Source organism: Stylophora pistillata, chromosome 10, assembly GCF_964205215.1.
Source record: "Stylophora pistillata chromosome 10, jaStyPist1.2, whole genome shotgun sequence".
Taxonomy (NCBI): Eukaryota; Metazoa; Cnidaria; class Anthozoa; order Scleractinia; family Pocilloporidae; genus Stylophora; species Stylophora pistillata.
The window spans coordinates 12628221-12654317 of record NC_142528.1 but is presented as its reverse complement, the minus strand read 5'-3'; the positions used below and the strand labels follow the sequence as shown (position 1 = coordinate 12654317).

General features: G+C 40.6%; 5 protein-coding genes and 1 long non-coding RNA gene across 7 annotated transcripts; 2 read left to right on the top strand and 4 right to left on the bottom strand.

The window, feature by feature from the left end:
* Positions 1–1253: 1253 nt before the first annotated feature.
* On the bottom strand, positions 1254–8338 carry LOC148721861 (uncharacterized). The gene is made up of 3 exons (XR_015992415.1): positions 8017–8338; positions 4577–4724; positions 1254–3787 (listed from the first exon to the last, which is right to left on the bottom strand). It is a non-coding gene; the product is annotated as an uncharacterized LOC148721861 (long non-coding RNA).
* Positions 5496–10919, top strand: LOC111320126 (uncharacterized). Of its 2 annotated transcripts, none has more exons than XM_022922826.2 (3): positions 5496–5785; positions 8563–8697; positions 9257–10919. In XM_022922826.2, exons 1-3 carry the CDS (start codon positions 5598–5600, stop codon positions 9363–9365), a joined length of 432 nt encoding a protein of 143 aa, XP_022778561.2. In that variant the 5' UTR covers positions 5496–5597; the 3' UTR covers positions 9366–10919. The 2 variants fall into 2 exon arrangements, with proteins under 2 accessions (XP_022778561.2, XP_088591945.1); XM_088735819.1 differs by lacking the exon at positions 5496–5785 and adding an exon at positions 5792–7782.
* Positions 10733–20849, bottom strand: LOC148721860 (uncharacterized). Its single transcript, XM_088735762.1, has 8 exons — positions 20696–20849; positions 19885–20141; positions 18847–19098; positions 14241–14442; positions 13209–13388; positions 12554–12760; positions 11356–11970; positions 10733–11194 (listed from the first exon to the last, which is right to left on the bottom strand). Exons 2-8 carry the CDS (start codon positions 20053–20055, stop codon positions 11028–11030), a joined length of 1794 nt encoding a protein of 597 aa, XP_088591888.1. The 5' UTR covers positions 20056–20141; positions 20696–20849; the 3' UTR covers positions 10733–11027.
* A 60-nt stretch (positions 20850–20909) lies between these two features.
* LOC148721859 (uncharacterized) lies at positions 20910–21861 on the top strand. The gene is made up of 2 exons (XM_088736970.1): positions 20910–20916; positions 20972–21861. The coding sequence occupies exons 1-2, from the start codon at positions 20910–20912 to the stop codon at positions 21859–21861; spliced, it is 897 nt and encodes a 298-aa protein (XP_088593096.1).
* Positions 21862–22175: 314 nt separating this feature from the next.
* On the bottom strand, positions 22176–23385 carry LOC148721858 (uncharacterized). The gene is made up of 2 exons (XM_088736969.1): positions 23136–23385; positions 22176–22717 (listed from the first exon to the last, which is right to left on the bottom strand). The coding sequence occupies exons 1-2, from the start codon at positions 23383–23385 to the stop codon at positions 22176–22178; spliced, it is 792 nt and encodes a 263-aa protein (XP_088593095.1).
* A 191-nt stretch (positions 23386–23576) lies between these two features.
* LOC148721857 (uncharacterized) lies at positions 23577–26086 on the bottom strand. The gene is made up of 2 exons (XM_088736968.1): positions 25317–26086; positions 23577–25173 (listed from the first exon to the last, which is right to left on the bottom strand). The coding sequence occupies exons 1-2, from the start codon at positions 26084–26086 to the stop codon at positions 23577–23579; spliced, it is 2367 nt and encodes a 788-aa protein (XP_088593094.1).
* Between the last annotated feature and the right edge of the window lie 11 nt (positions 26087–26097).

Below are 26097 nucleotides of genomic sequence, written 5' to 3'. Positions count from 1 at the left end.
TAAATTCCTAAATGTGGTGGATTTTCCCGCCAAAAGACTTAAAAAAAAATACGGTGCTCCAAAATACGCATTTTTATTAGATTTTCACCTACATTGTCCATAAACGTTAATTCTTACATGTTATTTTATAATAAATGAGTAAATAAAGTGTTTCTTTGCTTGTTTTGTGTATATCTTTATTGTCCTTCAAATGTGCTCAATAAACCACGCGTGTTTCATATAGTAAGTCATTTTTTCAATAGTTAATTAAATAAGTATTCTTTTAATGATGTAAAGAAAAGGTGTCTAAAAGATTTTTTGTATTGATACAAAGGCTTTTGGCGGGAAACTTGGAACAATTTGCACAGAGCTTCCCTTGACAACTTTTTCCGCAAAAATTTTTACTTGACTTCCCTTGGTACTTTCCGCCAAAAATCAATTTAACTGCTTCTCGTGCAAAAAATGAATAAAAAAAAAAGTAAAAGCCAAGCTAATTTCCCTTACACACTTTAAAAAAAACTGGAATAAACGAAGCAGGTTTTTTGACTATAAATTTTCTTTGCACGAGATGATGTTCACACGTTACAAGTCTAAAAAAACAAACATCATGGCAAGCCAAAGAATAGTACAATCGGAACTGCAAAATTCATCGTCGACATTTTCAACAACTGGTCAAATTACTTTCAATTTTTAAGTTTTTCTATTAGTCAATTATTTTCAAGGTGTAACTTGCCATGATACTTTTAAGCATGAGAGATCTTGAATGCTGCCACTTTTTGCAATTTAACACAGGAAACAAGTTGGAAAAACAAAGAAAAAATTTTTTTCTTAATCAAATTTCAAAGCTATAGTATTTCAGTGAAATAACTTAACTTCGAGGTAAGATCCTTTCTGGACGGAGAAAAAACCTTTTATTTTGAACTGAGAAGTTATCTTTGATTTAAGTGTGGATTATAGAAACAATTTTTGGGAATAAACTTGTATGCATTAGTCGAGCATACTCATAGAATTTTATTTTAGCCGCAGAAGTTAATAAACTTCGGAACTATATGATCTTATTTCTTTTACATGAATTCCCGAAGTCATTGAGAAAAACAGTCTCAAATTTGGAGAAACTCCGAGTTTTGTTTTAGCTGTAAGATTCAACACAAACAATGGGACTCCAAATATTTTACTTAAGATTCTCACGGAAAATTAGGGGAAAATTTGTAAGAGAGAGAGGATAGCGATTAGACACTTTCAGCGCTGATTCTCAGTTAAGCGTAGCTTCAGAGTGATAGATCAAAACTCCGAATTTTTATTTGTTTTCTGTATTCCTGTGTTACACCGAACGAGTGACAGCATAAAAGATCTTCTTGCCACTTAATAAGTAATAAGTAAATTATCTACACTATCATGTTAAAACTAAATGCCTGACCGGAAATGCAACAAGTAATTTCTCTCTCGAGTGCGACCTGTATCACAAGTTTTATGAATTTACAGATCGTATTGAAGAAACAACATTCTTATTTTTCTTTGGTAAAAACTCAGATCGAGCTTGTCAGTAAACAAAAGACAATCATTTTGATATCAAAAGTAAAAATGCACCAACTTTTGAACCGTAAGGTTACATGAACTTTAGACAAAAACATTTGACTTAATTTTCTCTCCTTGCTTTAACTGCTCCTCTACCGATTCCATATTTATTCTCCAACAATTTGCGAACAATGTCCAATATTCATTAAAACTGTCAAGGGATAAAACTGGTGAGATAAAAATCTATTTTTTCCTCAGTAAAAACCGTCAAATCAAGCCAAGCTGCACTCATCCTTATCAGTAAACAACCATCCTATCGTGGAATGTTTCGTAGGTTTTTTTTCCTTCAGAATAATTTGGGACAAACTAAACAAAAGAAAATCCTGCTCCATCACAACTGCAGTTTTGACAGTGGATCCTCTTCACTTTTCATTGAAAAATAAGCCTACATATCTGATCGTTCTTCTTTTGTCAAAGTCTTACGGTCATTTTTCATACAAGACATCTTTAAAAGGTGAAAATTTATATCTCTTCCTTGACGACTGGTTGATGTAGAAAGACAGGTCAAATTCATGTAAAAAAAAGTTCGTAACCGGCAGGGCATTTGAGTTTAAGCATTGAACTTCCATTGGAAGCTTGCAATACGTGATGACAAAAAGATGTGAAGTTTTAAGATGGCACTGTACTGATTATTCTGCTTTAAATGGAGCAAAAAAAATTTGCATCTCTGTTCATCAAAATTTTCGTAGGTTTTTGTTCTTTCCGTTAATGTCGAGAATAAAATTTAGATCAAATCAGTTTGGTTTTAATTCGTCTAACTATTTGGAAAGTTTCCCGTTGCTTTTTTGTTGCTTGTGCGGTCCATTGGCAGTCAAGGTCAAATTAATCTTGAAAAGTGCTGGCAGTTGACCAATGCACGTCAGCGTTTGACCTTTCAAAGTGGACAAAAGTTATCAATAGGATGAAGTGAGAAATTTGGTAAATCAAACATGTTTTAACGCGTGATCGCAATAGCTGAGAGATTTCAGCGGAGTCCGTCGATATTGTTCTGTTGGTCTTTCTCTTTGGTCTGTTGGCTTTGTCAATTCAGTGTCAAAGTCATTTGTAAGGTTCTGGCAGGTATTGTGATCTCTCGAGAGGAATCTGTTCTATGTCATTCTACCAATTTTTCAATAACGGTCGATGACAATAGTTAAAACTGTAGGTCAACCATTGAACAAGTACCAGTCAAGTGTGTTTTGTTTGTTGGCTTTGTTTTTTAAGCCTACTCTGGGACCTTAAATTGCCTTAAGTCGCCCTAAGTCACTATTGTGACTTATAAGCATACAAAAGTAACCAAACTGAATATTGTGTTCACTGCAAAGGATTCTGTAAATATTTTTAAGGTTTATGGAAAGACTGTTGCTAACAGTTCAGTCAAATAAAATCGCCTTAAATCGCCTAAAGTCGCAATGTTTTTTCTGCCAATTTTGCTTAAGTCGCCTTAAATCAACCAAAGTCGCCCAAAGTTGCGGCGACTTAGACCCCATAGTAGGCCTTTTTTTGGTCGATGATGCCCATACATGTAGTTGTTATTAAATTTCAAAATGGGTCAGTTTAGTTTCGTAATTGCGAGATTTGACTTTGGAATTTCATCTAGTCTCTTTAGGTGCTGTTGCAGTGCCACCTTGAAAAATATCACCTTTTTGTCACATTAGCTTTGATATAACTGTGATGCGGATCGATAGTTTGGCAAACAAATATAAGCGATCAGTCGTTTCATTAACTGAGTTGATAAATGTAAACTGGCCACCATAAATAACTTCTACAGCCGATGTTTTTAGCGTGAGCCTTTCGCCAGAGTGAATACCTTACGAACTCAAGTTTTATTTTCACCTTTCACCAAGTTCATATCAATGTTTTATTCCTAGCTATTTTGGTCTATGCCATGAAATGAATTCCTCCGAAAAAAACTGCTTGAAGTTGTAGTTATATAATCATGGAATTAAATCAGATGATCGCTCAAAGTCTGCATAACGATCTGTATCACAACAAACTAGTCCAAAAATGGTGGCTCGTTTTAAACTGTTCACTTAACCAAGTAACGAGTCTATCCTTTCAGAGTCTAAGAGTACTCCAACCAGGCAGTTGTTGTAAAAGTCGAGACTTCTTACAAAAATAAGACAATTGCTTACGTTACTTAAATAATTCAAAAGTTCTTATCTTTGCAGTATCCTCTTCACATTTACTATTCCACTTTCTCTTCTAGACCAGATTTTCCATCCTCTAATTCTTCTCCCAAAAGTTCCTCTTTCTGAAAAAGGAAATCATTGATGTTATCAGGGACCGAATACTTATTTCAATTTTACTATACTCCTTACAACGACGTTCAATCTAGAGAGCTTGTAGGTAAATATATAATTTCGTCTTATTTCTTTGTGCTGTAAGATTCTGAAGAGAAATGATTTTAATGAAGAAGTATGCGCCTCGAAACTCCACGTCGTTTTACCCTTTTTACCTCTAAGAGTGACTAGCATCTAATTTCTCCTTACAATTTCACCCCTGGAACACGCATTTAAGTCATGAGAATAAAGAATATGATCACATACTAAAGAATCCTTTGTTTGTTAAACAAATTCTCCATGTCTGTACGTTAGGAAATGTATAGAGAACAGTATGGAGAATTTGCATACTAATGTTACGGTGTAAAGAGTTAATGAAAGAATGACGTCCTCCAGGAAATCTAACCACACTAACATCTTTATTTTAGCGTTCGAGCGAAAGATAGTAATAGTAAAAGATGGTATCACAGTTGATTACAACTTTTGGTTTCCTATCTGTTGAGACCGTCCCCTTTACTCAATAGGTGGTTTGTACGTTACGTCATTCTTTATTATTCTTTATTATTATTATTATTATTATTGTTTGGAGGACGTAAACAATAGATATCTCATTAGCTTCTTTTGTTCGCCATCAGCATATGTTCCTTTCATCATTGTTACCAGTGTCTCTGCTCAAAGCAAACAGCGGACACGTACTTATTCGTTTAACGAAGATGTTGCGCTCAGCTTTCTCAGCAACATTTTCTCAAAGGACTGCTTACCTTCTATTTTAGTAGAATAGCGCTGCTTTCCATTTATATTGCTCTTCTTTGCAGGTCAACTTTCTTGTTTAACCCATTTAATTTATCTTCAGCACTAAGAACGGCACGTCTTTACTCTCTGATAGGCAGCGTCGTTTGCTGAAAAATTCTTTAATTTTGATGAATATGGATTAACAACTCCAGCCAATTATCGGCTGGTATGTCGCGCAGTTTTGTTTGCACGCTCAGTCGCCTACCCAAGAATTAAGAAGAAAGATAGGTATTGTGTATGAAATTTTTCACGGAGAGTGGAGGACAAAATTAACATTTATTATATTGCAGAAATTCCTTTTTTGAAGTACTAGGTTTCAAATGGATAGGATTTTTTAAAAATCATTCTCAAAGGAACTGAGGGTGCAAAAATGAAGACGAATGCATAGATGAAATTTAATTACTTTCGCTTGAAATTAATTACCATGAAATCAATTAACGCCTTGTGTAGTCCGCTTAGGTAACGGAAGGGCAGGGTTGAAATATCCAAAAGGTATCGAATGCTCGTTTAATTTACCACTGGAAGAAGTAGAAAAAACAACGAACGCGTTGTTATTTCCTAACTGCGTGTCACTCGGGGAAACTGATCCTCACGCCAGGAATGCGAGATAAAAATTGAAGTATTAAAACCAAAAAAATTCTATGATTGGACGTAGCTCCTCGATATTTCGGTTGGAAAAGACAAACTTTCGTCAGGGTCCAGAATAAAACCTGCTCATCCTAAACGTCATGAGCATAAATGCTAAAATAGGAAATTTTTAAATTTTTTGAAGTAAGCAACGAGAAGTTCGACGAAGATATTGTGTTTGCGACTTTAGCATGATAACCCTAATTCAATTTTTCCTCCCCTAAAAAGGGTCCTGGGAACGAATTCTTTTAGGTCACGCGCTAGGTTAAAAATCACGCGATATCGTTCTCGTTTTTCAAGCGAGGACTGAATTTGTTTTAAATATCAATACACTGTTCGGAGCCGCACTTTTACTGTTCATAGATGGGCCTATGTGCTTCTAATGAACCTAAAAACTACGAAACGATAAATCCATACGATGGAGACACCTTTCTTTGCTTTCGGCATGGCGAAGGAACATATCACTTCAGCAATGGTGACACTTACAAAGGAGAATGGAAATGTAATAGCTTACACGGACATGGTGTTTACACACATGCTAATGGAGAATTGTGAGTAAGGCTACATATGCTGTTGTTTTAGTGATGAATTCCCACTTTGATTGAACATTTGATGGGCGATAATGTTTGGGAAGCCGTTCCGGTCATTCATTTCATGGCGCCCAGACGATTTTTAATCTTATTCACCGTGAGTTGCGTGTGAGTGAGATTTATTGGAACAGCAAAAAAGAGTGGAACTGAGCATTCCAATTATAAGTTATATTTCTGTCGTATTTATAGAATTCCATTCCATCGCCAAAATGACACAAAATGATTTCATGGCTATTACCGGATAATCATTTATTTTTCAGTTACTTCCGGTTTTAATGGATCTCCTTTTGCCTGCTAACCAGGCCTTCATTTCGTAAAGCCATGTTAATTGTTCTCTTGTCATCATAATTTTTGCAATTTATTTAATTCAAATCTTGGCACAGAAAGAAAGAGAATATATGGATAAGAAACCTTTCACAACAATTCATGGAAAACAACTAGGAAATCGTTTTATGAGGATCGGCACGTAATGCGTCCATCAATTCGAAGCTTCAACGTCTTCCCCCGGGAAACCTTCGCCTTGGCTTTAAACTTTTGAAGATACCTTTCTTCAAATTCCCCCCCGCCGGGGCAAAAATTGTGTTCAAATGCCTCACCGAATTTCGTTGTGGAAGGTAAAATCAGCGATGGCGACTTCCTACATATTGACCAAGCTCTAAAACTCTTAACTTGTAGACCTTTTCCTTTGAACCATTCACTCGCGAAAGCGAACTATTTACCTTAAACACTTTCATATATAACACTTGTTTTCCGCTAGTTGACTCTTACGGTTCAAATTTCTCACCCCAACCAGACAAGGTTCGAATTCCTTAACCCCCCGGACATCGGTTCCCCGGAGAGGGATGTTGAGACTTCGAATTAATCGGCACATTAATTGAAGTCCCGATGATCTTTTTGCTGTAATTTCCTCCAGGGAAAAGTCGGCCAATTTTTTTTTTACAGTCGGTCTTAGTTTTGCGTCTAAGTGGTTTCTAACTTAGATGGCGAGAGATTTTTAGTCCTACCACTTAGCGGAACAAAGTAGAGCCAAGTCCTGAATCCCTATTTACTTATGAAACTCAACTAAAGATTGCTTAAGATGTTAAAAATTTTGCTATCATGTTTGCATTTGCTCAATTGGTAGAGCGCTGCACTAGTATCGCAGAGGTCAGTGGTTCGAATCCCGTACAGGCCTGATTTTTTTCAGGTCTGCTTTTCGCTATTGCATAAATAGCGCTCTCTACTGCGAGGATCGTGCATCATACATACTGGTGTGTTACTAAGGATTTTATCCACCTATGCGTTATTATCTTCAGATCACAAATGATAAAGGCTTCCAATTCCAAGAACTATCAAAACCAAATAGTAAGAAGACCACGTCGGGCACTTTGCAGCTTTTTATTTTCCATTGCTTTTGTTTCCTAAATTTATTATTTCACAGTGAATAGAATTGGTTAAAAAAAAATTTAGAACGAGGTTTCGGCCATTTTACGGTCATTATGAAGATTAAAGAATTTTTACTTTTAGTGTTTTTGTTCCTTTTATGTACATAGGGAAGAACTACACGTTCATAGTCTTTGACGTTTTATTCTTTGAAAATCAATGACCAACCTAGTGTCGATCGTGGGAAACTCGTGACTGCATCGTGAATATTACAAACCCAAATTTGGAAGGGGCATGCTTGTGTCATGTGGGTCACGCAATCACCGGAAGTAGAAGTTTTACTACATTTTCAATACAATTTGCTTAGTCGAAAGGACAGAACAAAAACACAAAATCGACGACTACAAAATGGGCCTGTGTTTTTCAGTGAAACGAGAAGATTATGAAGATATTATGCGCTATGATGGTGGAACTTTGCTTTGTTTCAAACACGGAGAAGGAACAAATCTTTACGAAAATGGCGATATGTACAAAGGGCAATGGAAATGGAATCAAATGCACGGTCACGGAGTTTATACACACGCTAACGGAGAAGTGTGAGTAGTGTCGCTAAAAATTGATTTCCCTAAACCAGCGATAGTTTGTCGATGTAACCGAACCTGTTCACTTCTGCGCGCGCGTTATTTTCTCTGTTTTTAAGAACACTTTCTCTCCCGCAGAAAATAACTTCAGAGTTACGCTTCTCCACGCAGCGTAAATCATGTCACTATCAACAGAATGTGCTGCTGCATTGCTATCTTTTAGATACACTAGTTATCTATTACACAAACCTCGCACTCTTCTCCACAGCTCCCGAACTGAATTGAATATTGCAAGGCCAAAAGTTTTCAAAGTACATATTGACACTTCGAAATCCCTTACGCTTCACCTTCTATAAAAGTGTCGAAACTGAAAATCCATATAAATTGCGTAATCTTCCTGGTTTCTGCTTTTATGAGGGTGGGTCTGTGGATTTTGTACCTTTCTTTTGTGGAACAAGTTTTCATATTTTTTTCGCATGAAATAGGGTCAGGGCTCCGAGTCACCCTAGGTAACGTTAAAAGATCGGAAACCGCTGAGGTCCATTTACGCTGATAAATTAACACCTTTCCGACACATCATTGATGATCTCCCGATAAATTAATTTCTATCAATTACCAAAACTTGGCCTACATACTTTTTTTCCCTTAAAAAATGTTACCATAAAAACGACATAATGTATAAAAAGCACCCTTAATTCTAGTGCTCAAAGAACCGATTAAACAAATATTATTTTAACTATCCTCTATCAAGGTCATTGATCACGTCTAACTCATAGTGTGATTTTGTTATCAAAGAAAACAAGGATATTTTTATCAAAATGAGTATATTGGAAACGAGCCTGGTAATCTATTTGCTGCCACAACATGTTGCATTGGGTCATGTTTTGGAGGAGCTCAAGCAGAACCTATTCCGAGTGACGAAGAGATAAGGTAAAATTTTCATTTTTTTAGCAAGGAAGAAAGAAATATTGCGCTTTACGACATGTTCATGAAGTCTAAATGATTGCGTGAAAGGCCAAGGAAGAAACACCCAAGAGAACGTTCCTTAGACTTAGTCTTCTCATTGTGTGGGAGGGTCTACAGATGAGGTCTGTTTTAGAACCAATTGCGGCAGATTCATAACTTTTTGAACCTTTCACTTTTAAGATCAGAACGTAACTCTCCAGAGTGAGGATGACACATTATTCCTTTGTAAGCATTTCCTGAGAATCTTTTTTTAAGCATTAAGGTAATAATATTAATCTCTAATTGTCACCACCGCTCTGCCCAAGAGTGCATAAAAATTTTTGAGAGAACTTTCACATTGATCATTGTTGGAAGAAAAAGGACCAACTGGCCCAAGTTATGTTGCATTAAACATGGTGTTTTGAAGATGTTGCGTGATGCTCACGAAATGGTGTTGTGTGACTGCCATCAAATATCAGGGAGACTACGACCAATGATGGAAATAATAGGAACATTCATCAGAATAATAATTTCTTTCTTTCAGAAAACAAGCGATGAGGGAAAGAGATGAACAAAACGCTAAAAACAGAGAGGCACGGCAACACCGAAGGGACGAGATTCGAAACAAGTATAATATTAAAAAAAACCCCTGATCTATGTAAACGTCTATACTGGGGTTTTGAACATTCCTTCATAGATGGTCATGGGGTATCCGAAATATAGGATGACCGTTAGTTCTTGAAAATCTGCGTGAGTGAGAACGACGCTTCAGAGGGCGTCACGCGAAGAAATCACGCGATTCGACGCGTATATTATTTTCAAGAACAGAGGTAGGTGAAGGAAAAAAGTTGGATTGCGTCTATGAATTTAGTCATTTTTAAGTTTGAAGCCCGAGCTATGTTGTGTATATTATCTGTAGGTACAGAAATTCTGATATATCACATCACCTTTTCGTACATTATAATTTTCGGCTGAATTCGTTGCCCTAGAAATTTGGCCCATTTTTTCAGCTCAGTTTGTGAACTTGAAATGTTTCTGCATGCGATTGTTGTTAGAATGTCCCTCGGTGTTTACATTTACAATCTCCGAAACATTAAGGATGTAGGAATTTCACTTACGTACTTTGGTCCTTGACAAACCTCGGAGGAAGTTCTGAAATCCGTCGCAGCAAGTTCACGAATGGGCAAGATTTCCATAGAACCCCATACTTCATTATGCATACGATTCTTTGATAATAGAAAACAGAAGCAAAACAACAGATTACCTCTGGGACTTCGGCTGTGTTTGATTGTTATGGGGGTATACGGAAATCTTTTCCACGAATGACTGTTCAAATACCATAAGTGATGTTTCTGAATTAGAAAAATTTTTGTTTGTCCCAATTTTAAGACACGTTTTGTTTCCATACATATTAGTAATAAATTTGCACGTGCTAATCGTCATCGACTGGGTTGTTGTTGGCTCTTGCAACTTACCCAGCTTGGGATTGCAAAGAAACTTAATTACACATCCCGTAATCTTGTCTCGATATGAAGCAATTCTCAAACGAGTCTCGATTACTCCGAGATTGCTTTGGTTTCGCTTTACAACGTTCTGTGAATTGCAGAGAATAATTTTGCCACCGATAAGATATAGACCAAAAACCAATTGCGTCAAGTCCACCGCCTTTTTCGGTGTTTAAGGAGGTTCTCAATTAAAATAAACTCTAATCGTAGTAATATTGCATGTTTAGATCACCAAAGCTTTATTTGACATCTTTAGTAACGCCCCTTCCACAAAGAGGATAGTAGCCTTGCTAGAAACAGTGACACTTCCTTCTGAGGTTATTCTGTTTCTCAGTTCGCTTTACTCGGATGACAGGACAACTAGGTATTTAGGGTTCTTAACAGAGAACATTACCTGCGATGAAGCCATGTCTAGTGATCTTCTCTTGCATAGGCCTTAGGCAAAAGGCTAGCTATGGCCCTTGATCAATAATATCGTAACTAAAGTGAGGTTGTTAGATAAACTGCACATCAGCAAGTTTTGCAGATTTTTTTATTTACATGTCCACAATTTCTAATTGTTTTTTCCTTCCTTGGAATAAACGTTAGCTATTTTGCCACCAGAAGAAAAGTAAAATAGAAAGAAAAGTCGACACTCGACTGAGATGTAAAATACGCCAAAAGGAAAAATAAGTTAAATAATAAACAAAAATGACTACAAAATATTTCACACTAATGGCTGTCAGGCATAATAACAGATCCACTGCACCACTACGCAAACCATTTGAAAGCTAATGTTGTGAACACCAAAACGAATTTTTATTGGTTGTTTCACGCCTGATAAGCCACGGCAGTAGTCATAGGGGTGGTCCCTGCGTTTGAAGCTGAATCAGGGTCCTCGCTGTTGATGACGTCATTCTGTTGCAGCTGTGAGGCCAGCACAGCATCCAGTGCAGCCTTAGCAGCATTCAAAGTAGGCTCGTGGGATTGCAGTACCCCTGTTAAAATCAAAATATGCAGATTTCAACTCAGATTGTTTTTCTCCTACGGAAAATCGCCTCTCCCTCTTTGTTGAGACGATTAAGCTTCCCGTCAACATTCATTGCTTGGAGAGCATACAGTTCTTCCGACATTTGACATCCTATGTCTAAATAACTACCTGAGTCATCCTCGGTTGCTGTCTGCCCATCATTCTGAGCTTCGTCGTCTTCTTCCCCTCCTTGCACTTTTTCCTGCTCACCAATACTCAGTGCTCCTCCTTGAGAAGGCACCGTGACAATGGTAAACCCATCATGCGTTCTTCTAGCAGTCGTCGTCACCCCATCTAAAGAGGTCACGACCACAGTCTCGGAATGTTGACCTGCCCCCGTTACGGCCTCTAGCGACGTCACTACCACAGTCTGCGGTGCGGAGACAACCTGCACTGACGACATGTCCAGCTCGTGTCCTGTGCTATCAGCAAGGGTGGAATTAAGCTGTTGCACCCCTTGTGATAGTGTCACGGCATGCTCGAGGCTACCTTCCACTTGGATGGCAGCATCGGATGCTATGGCAACAGGAATGGCAATGTGGCCAGTCACGTGACCACCTTCAGCTATTTGGTGCTGAATGTCGGCCAGGTTGCCGTCCATGGCTTGAAGCGCGTCTACTGAAGCTTCGTCGGCTATCACGACGGGCACACCGTGCGCGAAAGCTTGGTTACTTGAGATAGTCTCTGTGTATTCCAACCGCTGACGTTTGTTTGAGGGCTCTTCGTGACCTACGTCATATTCACCTGGGAAGAATGGCAAGATTTACTTATAGGGACACACTGCAAACAGACATTGCCTGCCCTACGCTGTTGCCGGGTAAGACGCCTGCCAGCACGCCTTCATCGCTAGCGCAGCAAGATGTACGCCAACAGGTAGATTTGAGACAAGTCGGGGTGAAGGCTGTCGGGATCTGGCACTAAAATTACCTACTGCACTTGCAGTCCTCTCGCTTGCAAAGGAATGCTTCCACTGAATCACTAATGATGACAGCCTGCTTGTGGGCTATTGGGTAAGCCGGCAACTGATTGACTGATTACATTTTACTGCCAAGACGCAATTTCTGTAATTACTTTATGAACACAAGAACTGTCCAAAATCATTAGTTACCAGTTTCAAAAAGAATAAAACGCCAATCACGTTTTTGAAACAGGGAAACACTCGAAACTTATTACTCGGGTTTGATTTTGATTTCTTTTCGCCATGTCGAGAAAATCGCATAGACGCCACGAAGCGGCTACGAAAGCGACCCTGTCAACTGACACATCTCCATGCTACTGTCACACCAGACTACTACATCACCCACAAGAAAAACCACAGCTTTCTCACCTTCACCCAGATTATCAACGTCAGCTATATCGCAATGAGCGGTCCTCTTGTGATTAGCCAGCGTGGAGGTTTGTCTGTAGGTCTTGTTACAGATATTGCACGTGTATGGCTTGTTATGGGTGTGGACCACGTGATGCTTGTACAGACTGGAATACTCTGTGAAGCGCTTGTTACACCCAATTACTTGACAAATGTATGGCCGCTCTCCTGTAAATAAAACAAATGAGCAAAAATGTTGTTCAAGGCTTAAAAAAACAAACAAATAAAACAAACAAACAAACAAACAAACAAAAAAATACAAAAATATTTAACTTTTCAATGAGGAATCGAAAATAAAACTTCAAATTCCGCGCTCTGTTGCTCTACAACTATGCGTAGAGAACTCTATGATCTGGCCTGGGTTATGTGCTTAGAGGCGAAGTGAGAGTCGCTTCCAAGTGTCTAACCCTTCCCTAAGGTTGAGCTTAGACGGCTCTTTTAACCAAATTAATTTTCTTGCTTTAGCACGATTACGCTGCGACCCAAAGGAAAGTAAACCACCATAAGATGCTTGTAACCTTTAGACCCCCGTGAAACCTAAACGATTCGTCTAAAGAAAAGTGACAAATCTGACTTTTTCTGTCTAAATCTGACACCACCAATAATGCCAATGTACCTGTATGTATTCTTGAATGATTCTTGTAGTTAGTGGCGCTAGCAAAGGACCGTCCACAGCCCTCGTGTTCGCAGACATACAGTCGTTCACCCGTGTGAGTCCTCATGTGTACTTTCCTTATGTTTGATGTGGTGAAGGACCGTCCACAGTCTGGGAATGGGCACGTGAAAGGCCTTTCCCCTTGGAAAAACAAAAGCAAACCAAAGTTTAGAAACGGATTTAACAATGCTGAAATGGTACTAGCAGTTCGCTATGTTCTCTTGTGACCGACCGATCGACAGATATGCGGTGCAGTTTAACCAACAGTTTTTACTGCAAATACAATGCCTATTGCAATAAAAAAATGACCATTCCACGATGGAGAAAACAATTAGCTAGCTCATATATACTAATTAAGCAGATGCGTCTACTGTTAGACGCTTCTGGTTCGTCTGTTGAGGCTAATCTGCGTCTGGTCATAGACTCGTCTTCTACTGGTTTTTTGTATATATTTTGGTCCCCTTATCTTTGAGCTGCACTTTTCAGTGTACGAGGAAACCAGACAGGGGTTACATTCAATGCGATATAATATATTGCGAAGCCCTTTTGTGAGATGACGTTTTGTTTTTTACTTTAAGCACACACAAACCTTATAATTCAGGGCCCAGTTGTATCAGGGCCGGATAACGGTATCCAACGGATTAATTTGCTATCCGGCTGATAAGTGACAGGTAAACGTTTGCGCTATCTATTGGATTGAGATATATCCAGTGGATAGCGTTCTCAAATCTTCAAACAACCGGGGTCAAGAGGCAAAAACGCTCGAAAAATGATCGAATCCGAAATAACCACAAGGCGTAAATCAATCACCGTTCATCCAGTGAATATTATTTAACTGTTAGTAAAACACAGTGGAAATGTGGACATAACAGTAGGGAACGTACTAGGGATGCTGTACAGTGTAACCCTCCCCGATTCGTTGGCAGATCTTAGCCACGCCTTGGCCGATGCTTGAACAATCATTGACCTTGAATCTCAGCTCTGTTAACTTACCTGTATGCGTGCGCACATGTTTCTGCAGATCTCCTGACGTCTTAAATGCTTTACCGCAGTCATCATGTGGACATTTGTAAGGTTTCTCTCCCGTGGGGGTCCGTGTGTGACTCTTCAGACCATACCCTGTAGCGAATGCTTTATCACAGCCATCAACTCGGCATTTAAACGGTTTCTCTCCTGTGTGAGCACGTTCATGAACCTGGGAAAAAAAAAAAAAAAAGGCAAATGAACATTTGATTATAGCAACTGTGTGTCTGTGTGTCTTTATTGTTCAAAAGATAAAATTACATATCTTATGTTACATCTAATACAGGAAGTACACTTTCACAAAGCTACATTATACTTAAAAACAATTCTATTAAAAAATGTATTCTTAAAACGGTTTGTGCGAATAGCGGGCATGACAGGGGATTTATTTCTCAAATTATACCTCGTGATCTTGGTCTCAGGGAAGTAGGCTCTAAGAGGATGGCTCAGGATAGTTGAAACCTTGCGACAAATTTTGTGATCTTGCGTTTTAAGTAAGTCACCTATCACTAATTTCTTAGATATGTATTTACGTTTAAAACAACGATCTAAAAACTGCTGGGCTATAGTTAGCTCTGACTCAGAGGCCCCATGCACAGATAGAGCATAAGTGATATTAGGTAGGACAATGGAATTAAATAAAACATCTACTTCTGCTTGGCTACATCCTTCCTTGCGGAGGCATCTGATAACGTATAACCCTTTATTAGCTTTACCTAACTTTTCTTTTAGGTGAGTACTGAATTTGCAGTTCGGCTGAAACGTGAGACCAAGAATGGTTATTGTACTAGTCTGAGGTATGCCAAAAATACTTTTGTAGGCCTCGGCAGTGTGACCTTTTTTATACATAATAAGCTCTTTACATTTAGTAGAATTTGAATTCATTCTATTTTGGCTTGCCCACTGTAAAAACTGATTTATTAAGTCTACAGAGTGATCTTTATAATAATATACCGGAGCAATAATCGTACAGTCATCAGCATATTTGAAACCAAGTGTCTCGTTCCCTAATTTAATTTCCAGATCGTTAAGAAATATATTGAACAAATAAGGTCCTGAAACACTACCCTGGGTTGTGCCCTTGTTAACTGTTTTCCAATTACAGACATGATTCCCGAAAATAACTCTTTGTTTTCTATCTCGCAAAAAACCTAACCACCAGTTTATGATATACGGGTTAAGTGGTAGACTCTTAAGTTTCTCAGCAAGGAGTTGATGGCTCACAGAGTCAAAGGCCTTACTGAAATCCATCGCGAACATCCGCACTGCCTTGCACTTGGGATCATCAAGAAACTTGCAGATCTTATTCTGTATAAGTAGCAGAGCATCTGTGCAGCTCCCTCCTTCTCTATACGCGAATTGACTATTCAACAACTGTTCTTCTACCGGCCTTTGGGCGTGAATCTTATAGACTGCCTTTTCCAGGGCTCTTGCTATTACAGGGGTTACGTTGATCCCCCGGAAGTCCCCTCTTGCCACTGGAACATCAACTTTTGGCAGTGGGTTTATACTTGCCCTTTTCCACGATCTAGGCCATTGGTGCGTAGCGAGAGACAAATTCCATAGCTTAGTAATGATTGGAGTGAGGATCTCCGCATGGTCTTTCCACACCCAATACGGAATTTGGTCAGGACCAGTTGCAGTCTTCTTTAGAGTACTCAGTGAGTTCCATACATATCGTTCACTAATTTCCGGGACTTTCACCTCAGGACCAATTTCAAGTAACGCGGGCTCAACGTAATCGCCATCCGTACACAGGTCGCCGAAATACTCGTTCAAATCTTGAGCGGTCTCTCTATCCAGCGAAACGTTTGTGGACCGCCGGCGTTGAGATATCAAGTCTACGTTTTTCCACCATTCTCTGCTCCCCATTTTGCCCTCCAGAAGCATCCTTCTGTTTTCGCCAATAACCTTCAACACATTTCTACTAAGCTCTCTATGCTTATTAGTACGTAAAACAGAGATGCGAGACTTGCTACGTAGCATGTATTTAACTAGCGGTGTCATCCAACTTGGATCACGGGACGAAAGGGAAACCGTTCGTAAAGGCATGCACCAGTTAATATTTGCCAGGATCTTCAATTCTAAGATGTTCACAGCTGTTTCGATACTATCCGCCTCCAAAACATCATCCCAGCATTCTGATGCGAGGGCAAGGTAAAGAGCTTGCTTCCTATGCTCACGACAATCCCTAAATTGCACTTTCTTACGAATAGGCTTGAGTTTCTTGCCCGCTGGAACTATAAATCCAATGTGATCCGTCTTAATCAGCATCTTTATAGATAAAGCTTTTCCGAAGAGCTCTGGCCTATCTGTAAGACAATTATCCAAAAATGAATCCCCTCGTGTTGGAAAATCCACTAAAGCAGTCCAACCAGTAATGCGTTTAAGTCTCGTGAGATCAAGGTGATTAAGATCGCCACCGCAAACAATAGTAGCGTTTGGGTGATTATCCAGCATTGTGTCAAAGACATTAAGAAGATAATCCATTAAATCGCATTGCTGGTATGATGTCTTCGGGGGGTGATAAAGACCAGATAAAAGAATGTAATTCCCACTTGGCAGCAACACAGTTAGGCAAATAAACTCGTATAAATTAGAACGATAAACATCAATAACTGAAAGATTACTCCTTGTATAGATAGCAACACCTCCCCCATTCCTTAGATCGCATCCAGACCAATTCCTATCCCTTCTGAAGATATTATAACCCGAGATATTGACCACCGTATCGGGTACCTCAATTTTTAAATGAGTTTCCGACACAACACAAGCATCGATGTCATTATTTCTTAAGTCGGCCTCCAGAGCCACAACCGCTCGCACCCGACTAGTTGTTTTCCCCAAACTACAGATGTTAATAAACAAAAGTTTAGGGACAGCAAGCTGACCAGAACTAACAGAGGTGTGTTCGCGGGACACCACTTGTTTTGGTATACTGACGAGATTGCTAGGGTTTCGTCGTTTTTCAACCCGCAGTCGGGGAATAGCAAACCCACTTTCCGCCCTTCGTCCAATGACGACAGAAATATTCTGAATAGATCTCTCCTTCACATGCTGAACATTTTTTCTCAAACCTCCCCGATTACCACGAAACCTGAGCAGCTGTAGTTTCTTAAGCGTCTCTAAGACAGGGCTCGAAGGTTTACCAGATTTCTTTCTCAAACCGAGTAAATATTTTCTTCCATAACATGGAATCTTACTTTCGTCCGACCAGGTTTGCTTTCGTAGATCATAGCTCTTCTCTGAAGAAATAGGACCAGGGTTCGTCTCCACATCCATAAAAACTGTAATATCTATCGTTAACAGGGAGCAATCCGTCGCCGCAAGCAGTATATAACCATGTTTAACCCATTTCATGATAGGCCTTCGAAGTCTATCATGGCGGTGCACTCTTGTTGAGTAGCACTTACGAGCTGAGAAGGAAATTCCAAAGACGTCGCAACCAACCGAACTTTTTCCTCTCCAAATAGGCTTGAGAGAGTCAAAGTCTTCATCCAAGTATATATTGTAATAAAATTGAAGCTTAAAATTGATTAAAATAGCTAATAGAAGAGGAGCCAATATCCTCGTGGCCGCCATACTCGGCGCCTGCGCAATCTGATTACCATCTGTCGATTTATTCATAATTTAAATATCTAACAGATGACACCAATCATTTTAAAGGCAATTTTACCTTCCCTGATCTCAATCAAAACGTAGTTAAAGGGTTTAGGATAGGAAAAAAAAATTGGGATACTATGTTTAAGTCCAAAAGATAGAAAAGTTAACACCGTAATGAACAGTATGACCTTTTTTTAATTATGTTTTCTTGAAAGAAAAAAAAAAAAAAAACATCTCACCAAAAATATAGTACACGACAAAAGTGTATTAAAAAGTACAGTATGAAACAATTGTCATAACAAATTCTGAGTTTAAGTGAAGTCGAGACAAGTTATCGTAAAATACCGTACACCTTATCAACTGGTGGGTCCACGACAACATTGTAGACCACTAGTTCATCATAGCCACATGAATTCTCTTTTTCAGCAAGAATTATCAATTCTACAAATTTAATATCGCTGCAAATATACGAAACTACTGCTATTGGATTTCTTTTGACCTGATCCAATAAAAATGAACCACAAAGAACAAAGAATATTACAACATAACTAAAGCAAAGCGCGCGCTCTGATTGGTTAATTCAGCATCTACTATTTGCCCATGGGTGCCTGCTGCTGACGTGAGCAAATGCTAACACTAATTTTCCGCGCGCGCATGTTTTTTTCTAATCACGTAAGATTTGTTAAATAAAAGGGAACTCTTGTTCCAATGTATCAATGTTATGATATAAAACAAATGGTGAACGCCATAGCGTGTACTATTGAGTTATGGATGCACTTGGGAGGTTGCTAAGCACTCAAGAGGCTAGAGTCGCACTCGGCTATCGCCTCGTGCGACTCTTACGCTTCTTTCGTGCTTAGCAACCTCCCGCGTGCATCCATAACTCAATAGTACACGCCATGGCGTTCACCATTTGTTAAAAACACAGTAGATCTGCATGTACATGTTGGTACTGTAAAACCAAAAAACAAACCTTCAGATGGTGTGCCGTGGTGTACACCTTTCCGCACCCTTCGTGATCACATCGGTACGGTTTTTCTCCTGAGTGAGTTCTTACATGCTTGGTCAAGTCACTCTGAGTGATAAAGGCCTTCTCGCAGCCTTCTTCTTCACACCTGAACGTGTCTCCCGTGTGACTCCGCCCATGAGCCTTCAGCCGGTATGACGTGGAGAATTGCTTGCTACACCCATCAATTCCGCAGTGGTAAATCTTCTTGGCTGCTGCCTGGTTATACAAAATGGGACCACAAAGGTTAAACCCTCTACACCCAAACATCAGCATGGATATTCTCCATACTGTTCTTTATACATCTCCTAAGGTGCTGACAAGGAGAATTTGTTAAACTGTCAAATTAAAGCTTGTTCAGTTGGTGACCATTTCCTGTTTACTCCTGACCCTAATTTCTGATTCAGGGGTGATATTAGTTGCAAGTCACTCAAAGGGGTTAAACCCTTTGCCCGCAAGGGTGTGACTAGCATCTGATTTCTCCTTACAATATCACCCCTGAATCACGCATTAGGGTCAGGAGATTAAAGAAAATGATCACCAACTGAAGGAGCTTTTGATTGTTAAACAAATTCTCCTTGTCAGCACCTTAGGAAATGTATAGAGAACAGTATGGAGAATATCCATCTGGATGTCTGGGGGTAAAGAGTTCATATTTCATTTGATGATGCATGTACATACTGACAATACATCCATGATTTGTTACATTGGGTGTTGAAAATGACTGAGCCGATGTGACAATCTCAAAAACTTCTACAAGAAAACCAGTCAATGAAAGAGTCCCCTGATGTCAGAAATAAAGTTAACTCTTAAACTCCCAGAAATGATTAACGTGTAACTTCTCCTAGTAATATCCATACATTATCCGGCAAAAAGGTAATGAGAATACTCCACCTTGTCAGGTGCAAGTTGTTGTCTTGATCTTATAACAAATTCTTGTAACTAATTTACAAGGAAATATGTAGCAGCTAGAGGGGAGAATCAAAAATCAGACGAGATTCATACCTCCTGATCCTGGTAACCAGAATCATCTTGAAGCACATACAGTGTTGAATGATCTTCATGATCAACCTGATGGGTGTGATGTGCAGCAAACTGCTCTAGAGGAATTCCTGTTGGGTCTACCGTCTCATTTGTGCTCACCATGGATGGGTTTGACTCAGAAATTGTTGTCATAGAGACTGAGGAGTTAGTATCGAAGGATGTGGGTTCTGAAGTGATGACATAACTAGTTCCGTCACTGCTCTGATGAACATAAGTTGCTGGTTAAAGATGAAAAAAGAAATGGAATATATTGGTGTATAGAAAGTATGGCAGGCCTTCCATAGTGAAAAATATATATCTATTTATCAGAAAAGCAAACAGTCATAGGATTATAGAAATGTAAATAATGGTGTCTGGGAAGTAGGGATGGTCTGTCAAAGCCTCATTTCTTTTTTCATCCTTCACTAGAGTTGCTTATCAAGTACTAGACTGTAGTCAGCATTAACCCTTATAACTCCCAGAAGTGATTAACATGAAACTTCTCCCTATAATATCCCTACGTTATTCAGCAAATAGGTAATGAGAATACTCAAACTTATCAGATAGAAATTGTTATCTGGATCTAACACCAAGTTCTCATAACTTATTTACAAGGAAATGTGTTGCAACTAGAGGGGAAAATTAACAATCAGATCAAGTAAGCCATTTGATACAACAGAAATTCTTTGAAATAACCTCTCGACTCCTCAGATCTGAAAAAAAAAATTATCTAAACTTATGACAATTCCATCAATTTTTCAATTGAGAAGAATTTTTGGACTGTTTACTTTACCTTCAAAAGTGCTTCCGGCAGGGAGAGTTTGCACAGTCCCACCAGGAACTTCAGTCAGGGTCACAGCCTGTGGTTCTAGAAACACCGTTCCACCTGGAGTTGAACTCACTACTACAGCCGATTGGACAAGGTCACCTGGTGCCAAGCTGGTCTGGACAGACTGATAGCCTTCATTACCTGCAGGTTATTTCCACATCTAAATAAATTTTTTTGGATGAAGGGTTGAGTTGTCAAGGTGTTCCATCATCAGAATGTGAAATCACAACCTTACTTGAGATTTCACATTCACAACCACACTTGAGAAACGGTTTATCGCCCGACGTGGCCGACCAGAGAAGATTTACTCAGACAACGGGAGTACCTTCGTGGCGGCAGCTAAGTGGCTGAAACGAGTGATGACTGATGAACGCCTCAACAAATTCCTCTCCCGTCAGGAAATCAAGTGGCAATTCAACCTGAGCAGAGCACCCTGGTGGGGAGGGCAGTTCGAGAGAATGGTTGGATTGGTGAAGAGAAGTCTACAGAAGACCATTGGAAACGGGTTCCTAACGTGGACCGAGTTAGAGGAGGTTATACTACACGTAGAGGTTGCAGTCAACAACCGACCGTTAAGTTACGTGGAGGACGATGTGCAGCTACCGATCTTGACCCCCCACTCCCTGTTGTTTGGTCAACCAAATGCACTACTCGAGTTGGAACCACACCGCATCGAAGACGGTGAATTACGCAAGAGAGCAAAGTATCTGAGACGATGCAAGGAGACCGTCTGGAAACGATGGACGGGGGAGTACGTAAAGGGGCTGCGCGAACGCCATCGACTAAAGAATCCTGGAAAACCACACAATCCTAGTGTGGGCGAGGTCGTGCTGATCAAGTCGGACGACAAGAATCGCGGGAAATGGAAGGTCGGGATGGTCACGGAACTAATCAAAGGGCGTGATGGTGTTGTCCGGGGAGCAAAGTTGCGCACAGGTACTTCACATCTAGAGCGAGCAGTACAGCAGCTGTATCCGTTAGAACTGTCATGTGATCGACCGGGAGACGGTGACAGACCTCCAACGACCGAGTTGCGCATTGAAGCGCCAGCGTTCAGGCCTTCCCGTGATGCAGCCGTCGCAGCAAGATTGCGTATGGAGGATCTTGCTCACGATGAGGAAGGGGATTGAACTGTGAACCAAACCGAAACAGATTGGATGACAACAGCAGATTGGATGCTTGAACATTCTACTTATGAACTGACTGAACATCTGCCACTATGGCTACTGATTGATCAATGATTAGTGTGATTAGGAAATCGATTGAGAATTCTAGATGATAGATTCGTTCATAAAATTTAAGGGATAAGGTTCATTTCTCGACAGACATTTGCTTTCCGAGACAAATGGGGGGAGGGTGTCGGAAAAGTGACGTCAGCCTTGTAACCTCGCAACGCGAAACCAAGGGTGGTCTTTACGATATTGTGAGTTTGTAAAAGAATAGGCTAAGATCGACGCGATACGAAGCGTGTGACGACTAGAATAAAGATAGGAAAAAAAACTACGCGAGTGACTAGTGTTGCTGTACTGGGATTTCCAACACTAAGGTGGCCAGCGCTCGAGATCTGACAACCATTCCGGTCCTTCCAACCACAGCCTTGGTAACTTGTCTCCATCACAGCCTCTGCTGCCGATGTCCCTGGATTCTGGCTGGTTCCAACATGTCTCCATTCTATGAAATCTTTCTCTCTGATCTTCTGTGCCCTGTTTGCCACAAACTGTTTATAGGTACTTCCTCCTCCTCCCCTGATCCAATGGAGGGCCACTGTGCTATCAAGCCATTCATAAACCGACTTCACGGGCTGTCCTTGAAGGGCATTGTTCACGTTTGCTACAAGGTTTGCCGCCATGTGCGCTGAGACCAGTTCTAGCCTTGAGATAGTTAGTCCCTTCTTCGCGAGGCGCACTTTAGCTGCTAATAGTCTTTGATTTGAGCCACTTGCTTGATGAACCACGGCATACACGGTGTCGGGGAATAAGTTAGTTGCTCATTAAGAATAAGTAAAATATTAATTGTAAAAGGAATTAGTTAAATGATTACGTGATAGATTGCGTCAATTCTCAGTAAATTGAACTTAGTGCACAGTTTATCAGCTGATGTACTTTGCATGCGCTAATTGAACCAAATAAGGAAGGGATCATTTGAATTAGGCTTGACATATCGTACGATAGTTATATTACTGTAAGCTGTGCATGTGATAGATTACAGTACTGTATTGTGTAAGACAGCAAAAAACCGAAGTACACTTACACGGTAATCAGATCGATAGTAGAACCCTTGAGAGGTAGAAGAATAAACTCCGTGTTAAAATAGAACGTAGAAAGTGTGATAGATACAGTCCTCAGTTAAACCAGCGAGCGGAACAAAATTCCGCGACACACGGCAGCTGCTGTTCCTGTCCCACTTGTATCTCCGAACGTGTGCAAATCAATGGCATCAATCGCTTCCTGGAAAGCCGTCACCGGGCGTGGAACTGCAACTTGGTCAGGTAGGTTCTTCTCGAATTTTTTCCACCTTCTTTCGATGTACTTTGGTACTTCCTTGTCCCATGATTGGTTCAGGTCGCACACCTCTCGGTAAAGCAGCTTTCCGACGAGAGATACTGGTGATGTGACACCCAGTGGATCGTAAATTGAAGCAAGGAATCGCAACATTTCTCTCTTGGTTACTTCAGGGGGGGGGGGGGGGGCTCCGGGAAGGTTACAGCAATCGTGTCTTCGGTTTTGTCCCATGGTAGGCCTAACATCTTTGTTTCTCCAGGTTTAACTCCGAGTTGTTCCTTGGCATAACTTTGGTTGCATTCATCTGGTGCTGAGTTCACTTCCAACTCTGGTGCATTGGAATGTTACTTGTGTAGCTCGAACTGGGCTTCTCCAAATACTGTCACGGCAGTTTCTTTTAGTGTGTGCACCTCCTCTACGGTTTCTCCACCAGTTATCACATCGTCAACATACAAGCTCTGCAGGATTTCTTCTACTTCTTTTGGGTACTTTTCTCTTTTGCTCTCCAAGTGTTGCTGCAGTGTCCCCCCTAGCAAGAAAGGTGACCGCACAAGGCCAAACAGTGCACGGGTGAACCTGAGAACTTCTACTTCAGATGTCGCTTTGTTCTTAAACCAGTGGAACCGAAGGGCATCTCGATCTTCCCTCCGAATGCGCACCTGTAGAAATGCTTGCTTTAGGTCACCGGCCAGAGCTATCGGTTTCAGACGGTTTCGCACTAGAACATCCCAGAGGAGGTTCTGAAGAGCCGGTCCTGTTTCCAAGCAGTCGTTCAATGATGGACTCTTCTCGTTAGCTTTTGCTGATGCATCGAACATAATTCGTAGTTTGGTGGATTCAGCTGACTCTCTAATGACAGGCTTGTGTGGAATGTAAAACTCCCTTCCTACTGGTTCTGACGTCACTCTTTCAACGATCCCCGTCTCCAGTTGGTCTTGAATTATCTGGTCATACTGCGCGAGGAGATCGGGCTGTCTTTGAAGTTTCTTCGTGAGGTTTTCAAGTCTTCGGAGACTTCCATGCTCGTTGCTTTGGAGCGGCTCGTGACCATGTTTCCACAACAAACCTGTTTCATACCATCCCTCGTCGCTCCGCCTTAACTCTTCTTTAAATTCTTCATACACGCTCTGCTGATCTCCATCTGGTCTGTCTTGAAGGCCCAACACGTCTAGACTACACAGCTGTTGATACTCTACTGAAGACGTTCTGGTCAGGTAGACACTGTTTAGCCCCATTTCTTTGCCTGCCGACATCATGGTCCACCCCAGTGTAGTTAGTTCAGCCATTGGTTCACCAGCCTTGCCAATCTTCGGCTTAGTGTGGGTCTTTATTCTGGAGTACTCACTTGCTCCCAGTATTAGATGGATTGGTAGTTCGGGCTTGGTATCTTCATCATCCATGGTAACACCCGCGAGGTGTGAAAATCTCTTGATCTTATCAGCGTATCTGGGATTTGGAATTGATAGAAGGACACTCTTATCGACCTTACTCACCATTGTTGTCATCTCAAATTTCCCTTGAATACTTGAAATGCTGACATCATACTGTTCAATTTTCTGTTTGTTTGAGCACAGCATCATGTCAATCTTCTTGTACACTGCTCTGGCTGGTTGTTTCCCAAGGTGCTTGACCAATGTAGCTGAAGCATAAGAGCTTCCGGCCCCTGTGTCCAATAAAGCTCGGCATGTTATCCCATTCACGTTGACGACTACCACTGGGTAAACAACTTCATCTTCAAATGTGGCTAGTAGTAACTGTTGGTGCTCTTTGCCACAGATTGATGTATGGTGTCTTCCATGACACTTCTGGCAGCCTCTAGTAATACGACAATCTGTAGCTCTGTGTCTTGTGCCAGTGCAATTAAAACACAACCTTCTCTCACTGAGATGCTTCTTCCTGTCTCCGACACTCGCTATCTTGTCACAGTTAACAGACTTGTGGCTGGTTGAATTGCAATAAACGCACGGTCTCTGTCGATAATCTTCTTGCCTTGAGTTGAAGAATCTGTCTCGCGACTTGTTTGGTTGGTCGGGAGAGTTTAAAGGATTCCTGTCACACCATTTACGAAGTGAGGGAACGCCCACTCATGCCAGTTGTCATCCAAGCGAACAAGGTCAGCCCTGATACCAGGTAATTTGTCCAGAGTGACTCTAACATATCCGTTGATTTCCTTTATTTTTCTCATCGTGTCGAGTGCTTGAACGTTTGTGGCCAGTTTTCCATAAAAATCGTGTACTTTTGCTGGCTGCGATCCCTGTACGGTAGGCAAAGCAATAATACGCTGGATGTGGGCGTTGGCGACTTCACTCGGTTTTCCGTACTTCGCTGTCAAGATAGCCTTAGCACGTTCGTATCCCTCGGTGTTGTAAGGTAGGCCATCGATGGCAGATCGAACTTTCGGGACAAGGAGCTCTTTCAGGTGCGCGAACTTTGCCACTTGCGTAATGGCAGCTTGATCTATTTCGGTGTCGAACTGACTCCAAAATCGTAGCCAATCCAAATGGGTACCTTGGAACTTAGTTATAGTTAATTTTGGCAGCTTTGCACCGCTTTCCTTCACGGACTTGTTCCGATCTTCTTCCATTTTCTTCTCAAAATCTCTCTTAATCTGCATTTTCGCCTCCTCAAATTTAAGCTCTTCTTCATAACGCTGCTTGCGATTTTCCTCTTCGGCCTTCTCTTCTTCCCATTTCGCTTCCCGTGAGGCTTCTTCACGTGGGTTTTTGACGGTTTTCCTAACATCCTGAGTTATCTCTTCGTATTCTGCGACTTCTTTTTCGATCCCCAAGCTCCATTTACGCACGTGGTCCGGTTCTTCTCCTTTCTCTATTTTCAGTGTTTGTATTTCCACCATCTGTTCGTGAA

Excerpts from the sequence above, each read along its gene's own strand:
- LOC111320126 (XM_022922826.2), top strand. The coding sequence starts at position 5,598 with ATGGGCCTATGTGCTTCTAATGAACCTAAAAACTACGAAACGATAAAT. Across the intron at positions 5,786-8,562 it reads ACACATGCTAATGGAGAATT|AAAACAAGGATATTTTTATC; the intron begins GTGAGTAAGGCT and ends TTGTTATCAAAG. Across the intron at positions 8,698-9,256 it reads CCGAGTGACGAAGAGATAAG|AAAACAAGCGATGAGGGAAA; the intron begins GTAAAATTTTCA and ends TCTTTCTTTCAG.
- LOC148721857 (XM_088736968.1), bottom strand. The coding sequence starts at position 26,086 with ATGGTGGAAATACAAACACTGAAAATAGAGAAAGGAGAAGAACCGGAC. Across the intron at positions 25,174-25,316 it reads TTGGATGACAACTGGCATGA|CCACAAGTCTGTTAACTGTG; the intron begins GTGGGCGTTCCC and ends CAATTCAACCAG.
- LOC148721858 (XM_088736969.1), bottom strand. The coding sequence starts at position 23,385 with ATGTTGCGATTCCTTGCTTCAATTTACGATCCACTGGGTGTCACATCA. Across the intron at positions 22,718-23,135 it reads GCACACGTTCGGAGATACAA|CAACTAACTTATTCCCCGAC; the intron begins GTGGGACAGGAA and ends ATTCTTAATGAG.
- LOC148721860 (XM_088735762.1), bottom strand. The coding sequence starts at position 20,055 with ATGACAACAATTTCTGAGTCAAACCCATCCATGGTGAGCACAAATGAG. Across the intron at positions 13,389-14,240 it reads ACATGTGCGCACGCATACAG|GGGAAAGGCCTTTCACGTGC; the intron begins GTAAGTTAACAG and ends TGTTTTTCCAAG. Across the intron at positions 12,761-13,208 it reads TCATTCAAGAATACATACAG|GAGAGCGGCCATACATTTGT; the intron begins GTACATTGGCAT and ends TTTTATTTACAG.